The 6491-nt window shown below is 47.1% G+C and overlaps 1 protein-coding gene across 4 annotated transcripts in view; it reads left to right on the top strand.

Annotated features, from left to right (window-relative positions):
• Nisch (nischarin) overlaps positions 1–6491 on the top strand; it is a 35955-nt gene that overhangs the window by 11164 nt on the left and 18300 nt on the right. For all 4 annotated transcript variants that reach the window (XM_013346916.2, XM_013346917.2, XM_005348726.2 and 1 more), the window contains exons 4-7: positions 2924–2972; positions 3989–4152; positions 4440–4535; positions 5705–5800. In XM_013346916.2, the coding sequence (XP_013202370.1) occupies positions 2924–2972; positions 3989–4152; positions 4440–4535; positions 5705–5800 (405 nt within the window). The remainder of the gene's footprint in view (positions 1–2923; positions 2973–3988; positions 4153–4439; positions 4536–5704; positions 5801–6491) is intronic.

Below are 6491 nucleotides of genomic sequence, written 5' to 3' on the forward strand. Positions count from 1 at the left end.
TTTTGGTTCCTGTCCTGGCACTAGCTCTTGTAGACCAGGCTGGCCTTGAACTCAGAGAGATCTGCCTGCCTCTGCCTCCCGAGTGCTGGGATTAAAGGCGTGTGCCACCACCGCCCGGCTAGGAAGCTCTTTTTTTTCAAGAGCCTTCTAGCAGGCTCCTTGCCTGAGAGGCCTGTGGAGTTGAGGTTAAGTGTAGCCGGCAGCCTCTGGTACCTTAGCACTAGGAGGTCTGGCTAGAGGAGGACAGGAAAGAAGGCCATGCTTCTCAGAAGTGCATGGGAGACTTGCTTGTAGGCCATTCCAAGCTTTTCCTTGACTTCGGATCCTCACAGCTGCCAGGGTAAACTCATGGGCTTTAGGAGGTTGTAAGAGACTGAAGTTGCGCTTCAGAGACCCCATAGCCTCTACTGACTAGAACCCTGTTGCTCTGTTAGCCTCTTACATTTGACCTATGCGCTGAGCTCTCTAATGCTGAAGTGCCGCAGCTTATCTTCTCTCTCTGGTGACGTGGGAAATGAGCAATTCTTATATATAAACTGTATTTCAAGCAAACTCTGTAAGCACAGCTTTTAAAGATCATGAGGTCAAGAGAAAACTGGGATAATAGTCTTACATTCTTAGAGTAAAAGAAGAGATCTCATAGTCACAAAGGAAAAGAATTAAAACTTAAACATAAAAATAAAAAACCTCACTATGTTAAGAAAACCACCTTGAACAAAGGACAAACGTGCACGCAGGCTGGAGGAAACGATTACTGCATATTCCCAGCTGTTAAGATTGCTGTCGTGAGCTGGGTGAAGGGCTCATAGCTCCCACCTACTTGGGAGGCTGAGGCGGAAGGATTCTGAAATTGAAGCCACCCAGTTAAAACAGAATAAAATAAAAGGTTGTCTGCTGTGGTTGAGGGATAGAGGCCCCAGATTCAGTTCCTGGTATTTGAGGCAGATAGCTGTGATGTATAAAACATTATAAGGAAGAGACAAACAACTCATGAGGTCACAGGAAAAGGACACCCTGTCCTCTGCCACCTGGTGCTTTCTAAGTCCCATAAATGCGTAAGAGATTGCGTAAGAGGAGATTGCGTGCCCTGTGAGTTGCGAGGGGTTACGTGCTGCCTCCATCTGGGCTTGCTTACAAAAAGACCTGTGGACTGCTGTCAGTAAGTTTAATTTCTTACCTGTGGGAGGTGGGGCTAAAGGTTTTGGCGAGTGTCTCCAAATCTCATGATTGTTTTATTTTTTTTTTTTTTTTTTTTTTTTTTTTAGATTTTTAGTATTTCATGTGTCTGAGTGTTTTGCTAACGTGTATGTATGTGTGCCATGCCTGTGACTGGTGCCTGAGGAGGTTAAATTCCCTGGAACTGGAGTTACTAATGGTTGTGAGCCATGTGAATCTAAACCTAAGTCCCCTGGAAGAGTAGCAAGTGTTCTTAACCACTGAGCCATCTCTTTCCCCACGATTGTTTTGAGTGCAGAAGCAATTGGCTATGTTCTGAGAGGACCAAGATCAAGTGCTCGAGTGTTTAAACCTGCTGGTTTATAGTCATAAAGCTGGAGCCTCAACACCTTCCTCCTGTGTTTGCTTGTTTGTGTAACAGCATCTATAGGGTGGCGGGAGAAGTCAGTGAGCCAGGACCTACCTAGTACTTAGACACTGTCTGCTGTGACTTAAAGCCAGCGTGGTAGCTGTTAATGTGAGGGAAGACTGGTTCTTGCTGTTCACTTTGTGGCTTTGTGTGGCATTTGGAACACCCTTGCTGTATCTTTCTAGTGACCCTGGGGCTTTGTTGTGCTGCTGTGAATCTGGGAGGCTTGAGCGCAGGAAAAAGACATCCTTCCTTCCTTCCTTCCTTCCTTCCTTCCTTCCTTCCTTCCTTCCTTCCTTTTTTTTTTTTTTTTTTTGTTGTTTGTTTTTCGAGATAGGGTTTCTCTGGCTGCCCTGGAACGGAACTTGCTTTGCAGACCAGGTTAGCCTCAAACTCACAGAGATCCATCTGCCCCTGACTCCTGGGTGCTAGGATTAAAGGCGTTTGCTGCCATAACCGCTTAGTTTCCACTCTTTGAAGAAACATTTGACCTGAGAGAAGGTGGAAATAGTCATTCCTAGGGAAAGTTGGTGCTGCAAAGTCTCGTATTCTATTAGTCAGGGCCTCTTTTTTCCCAAAAGAATCAGGATTTCTTCCCTGCCACACCCTCTCCTGGGAGCCCCATACTTAGTGAGGAAGCTGCTGACTCCCCCAGCCAACCCTTGGCATAAGTCAGGCTTTTTTGGCCCCTGGGCTGCAGCCCACTCAGCCAGTGCCTGTGCAGACTTGCAGTTGTTTTTGAGGAAATGCTCAGCTCTCCATATATCTGAAAACAGTTCCCTTTCTAAACTTCTTTTTTTTTAAAAGATTTATTTTTGGTGTACAGTGTTCAGCCTACATGTACACCTGCATGCCAGAAGAGGGCACCAGATCTCACTGAGGATGGGTGTGAGCCACCATGTAGTTGCTGGGAATTGAACTCAGGACTTCAGTGCTCTTAACCTCTGAGCCGTTTCTCTAGCCTCCCCCCTTCTAAACTTCTTCCTTCATTCTACGTTTCCTCCCTCCTTTAGTTGTTCTCTATCTAGAAGCTGTGTCCTACTTGTTGCCTGCAGGCTATGTGTGGTCTAAGATAGCTATGAATGCAACCCAACACAAAACAGAAAACTTACTTAAAGCATTATGAGATGCTTCTTGTGATGTATTGTTGTTACTTGATTGTGCAGTTCTCAAGTATGAATTTTGTTGGTGACAGTGTCTTAATTGCAGTGTCAAAAGATTGGACACTCCTGAGATCTAGAGCTGACCCTGCAGGAGCGAAGTGAGTGGATAGCAGGGACTGTGCAATTCCAGCGATGGGCAGATGGACCTCTAACTGCAGGGTTTGTGTCTCCACAGGAAATAAATGGCATCACTGCAGCACTGGCTGAAGAACTCTTTGAAAAAGGTACATAGCCATTGGCTCTTGAAATGCTGGGGGCATTGCCTAGTGCCCAGGGTGGCACTGAGTTTATATTAGATCCTACCCACCTCCTTGAGGGTGTCAAGTTCTTGGCCCTGGTCCCCAGTCTACCCACTACTTGCCCTGTAGGTGAGGATCCTTCGTGTTTAAGATTCTCTATTATAATTGATTATTGCGGGGTATGTGTGTGTGGGCACATGTGTCACAGCACACATGTGGAGATAGAGGACAACTTGGTAGAGTCAGTTCTCTCCTTCCGCCTTTATGTAGGTTCTGGGGATCAAACTCAGGTAGCCAGGCTTGTGTAAGGTGAGTGCCTGGGACTCACCTACGTCTCAGGATCTATTCCCAAGTCACACGGGGTGTTGGAAGGTGGCTGGCATGCTGCCATCTTGCACCTGGTTTGTCCTTGCTTGAAAGTGTTCAGATCGCAAGTAGAAGCCAATCTTGGGTCATGTTCATATTAACAATTAACAGTAGTAGAATGAGCACGCCCCGCCAGCAGGCTTACATTTAGCATCTTACTGCTTTCCCTGGGGTAAAGGTAAGGGTACTAGTGGTCAGAGGTACGGAAACCTGCTAGAAGGAGCAATTTAAGGCCTAAACACTGGCATCTTAGGTCTCTAACTGACCTTAGTCTCTGTATATTAGAGGGTGCAGGGTAGTTGTGACACCTAGAGTACTGCCTCTCCCAGCCTCCTCTTGGCTCGGGGCCTTAGCTCTCCACCACACCTCACCCTTCAGGAGGGCTCCCCAGTTGCACAGCTCTTCCCTTCTCTCTCATCATGTGTCCAGGATTGCCCTGTGCCCGGTATGAGCTCAGAAGGGCCACTCCTATGTACCTAAGACTGTAGCTTCGCATGGTGGGTGGGGTGGATGCTTGTCATAGGTGCTTGCTGCATGCTTGTTGACTGTTGGCTTGGTGCTTGTCTCCCCTGGCTGTCCAATAGGCTGGGACTGGACTGGGGCTGGACACTCACTCTTGAACTTGACTGTTACAGGAGAACAGCTTCTAGGAGCCGGTGAGGTCTTTGCCATCAGGCCCTTGCAGCTCTATGCTGTCACGGAGCAGCTACAGCAAGGAAAGCCTACTTGTGCCAGCGGTGATGCCAAGACTGACCTTGGGCACATCCTAGACTTCACCTGTCGCCTTAGGTACCTTAAGGTACAGTTACAGCAGAATAGCTGTAGAGCGTCTCTCAGTTGTCTGACAGCTCACCAGCTGGCAGTGTGTGAAGGAGACCAAGACTGGGCTCTCAGTGGATGAAAGCCTCCTGGTGTTGTTGATACTGTGTTTCTGCCTGTGAGCACCAGGGGGCATCGTGACCCATTGTCTGAATACAGTTGAAGTGGTCAGAGCTTTGAGTTTGGCAGCTGTGGCCACATTCACCCAAGAGCGCAAAACGGGAGTTCACTACAGCACCCCTAATTTAAATCCATCTTTGACCTCAGGTTTCTGGCACAGAAGGACCTTTTGGGACCAGCAACATTCAGGAGCAGCTCCTGCCCTTTGATCTTTCTATATTCAAGTCTCTTCATCAGGTAGAGGTAAGGCCCAAGGCTGCTAGTGAGCAGGCAGGGCTGAGCCTGCCCAGCAGTGTCTTGCTCTGTTGTCTCTTTGCAGGGAATGGTTGTGATAGCAAGTGGTAAGGCACCGTTGCTTTAATATTTGGCAACATGTTGGCAGATTCTGTCCAAGGAAATCAAGCCAGAAAAGGGGAAAGCCAGAAAGGAGCCTTTTCTGTCCTTAGCTGGTTTGCAGTTCTCCACCCCTATTGTAGGCAGCAGAGGTATTAGAGACCAGATCCACAGAAATTAGTTCGCTCCGGCCTCTCATGGAGTCAGGACCATGTGTTATTCAGGTAGAAGTCATAGAAATCATCCTAAGGCCAGACAGAGGCAATTCCAACTCTTTGTTTTCCCAGTCAAGGGCACCCATCCCTAAGAAGAATGCTTTATATTACTTTCTACTGAATTCTGGTTCCTAACACTAATTTTGTTGTCATTTTTAAAAAGAAAGGGGAGTCAGTAATGAACAATGAAAGCTGTTTTTTATAAAATAAAACCACATGTTTCCTGAACTTGGTTTTTGTCTTCAGCTCTACCCAGTGCCCATGTCTTCTTGACCAAGTCTCCCCAACTTCTCTGTGAAGTTTGGATACTTTTGTTCTCAATTTTACAATTGAGGAAACTGAGGCTTGGGGAAGTGAGGAAGTTAGGCCAGGATATTGAATTTGAATTCCAGAAGCCTGCTTCCATTGACCTGTATTGCCTGAGGACAGAGGGTCAGGCTGGGTAAGCAGGAGAGATGCTCCATGTGCTGTGGCTGCATGCCCCTGTTCTCCATCACTGATTCCCAGATCCTACCAGTTCCCAGTAGCCCTTAACCACAAAAATGGAATTTGTGGCTCATAAGGAACCTGAGCGTCCATTTTTGAGGCAAGATCAGGCTGGCCTCGAACTCACAGAGATCTGCCTGCCTCTGCCTCCTGAGTGGGGTCTAAAGGTGTACGCCAGCATGCCTGGCTACATGCCTTTCTTACTAGATACTTAAAATGTTTATCTGCAACTGAGACTCCCTGGGGAATAAAAGAGGCCAAGTTTTGAGTCATCTTTTACCTAGGGATTTGAGCTTGCCTGTGGGATGAACATCTAGTTCCTGGGGTTTCTGAGGGGCCAGGATGCCATTTCTGAGATACAACTGTTGTTTGTTCCAGATAAGTCATTGTGATGCTAAGCATATCCGAGGGCTGGTCACCTCCAAGCCAACATTAGCCACAATGAGTGTCAGATTCTCAGCAACCTCAATGAAGGTGAGCTCTGCCTTTGTGTTTATGCTGGGGCCTGGCCTGGGGGGTAGCCTTTGTTAGTGAAGCCGACTGAACTTTCTCTGAGCCCAGCAAGCACTGGCTAAGCCCTCATTTGTATCTCATTCTCCCTGGACTTGCAGAGGAAGGTGAGGTGTAGAAGGGCTGGACCCTGTTTGGACTGAGTAACAGAAATAGCCCAGCTGTTAAGATAGGGCATTTCTTTTACCATTATATGGATGCCATCATAATAATATTTAAGTCCTCCTTCAGTATAGGGAGAGACTCATTTTGTGACTTCTGATCAGGATTTGGGTTTGTTGAAAATTCTTTCTCTTGAGGCCACTGACTCAAAGGAAGAAACTGTAAAGAGAGTCAAGTATAGATGTCCTCTGGGAAGTACTTCTTGCCATATAGCTAAAGGAGCTCAGGATAACTCCATATAAGAAGATGTCTTATAGACATCAAAAGTCAACCGAGAAGAACTGCCTCCCTCTCCTGTGGTGACTGATGCCCTGTGCTGCTGCTCTCGTCTCGGTGATAATTCTCTCCCTGGGAAGTAATGGTTAAGGGATTTGTTGTTCACAGTGGAGACCACTCTGAAAGCATGGTTGTCTGGCAACATCATGAATTCAAACCTTCACTTTCTGAAGATTTAAGCCAGGAAAGATATCACTTGTAGAGCAGAGGCCCGGGG

The sequence above is a fragment of the Microtus ochrogaster genome, chromosome 6, assembly GCF_000317375.1.
Source record: "Microtus ochrogaster isolate Prairie Vole_2 chromosome 6, MicOch1.0, whole genome shotgun sequence".
In the NCBI taxonomy this organism is placed as follows: Eukaryota; Metazoa; Chordata; class Mammalia; order Rodentia; family Cricetidae; genus Microtus; species Microtus ochrogaster.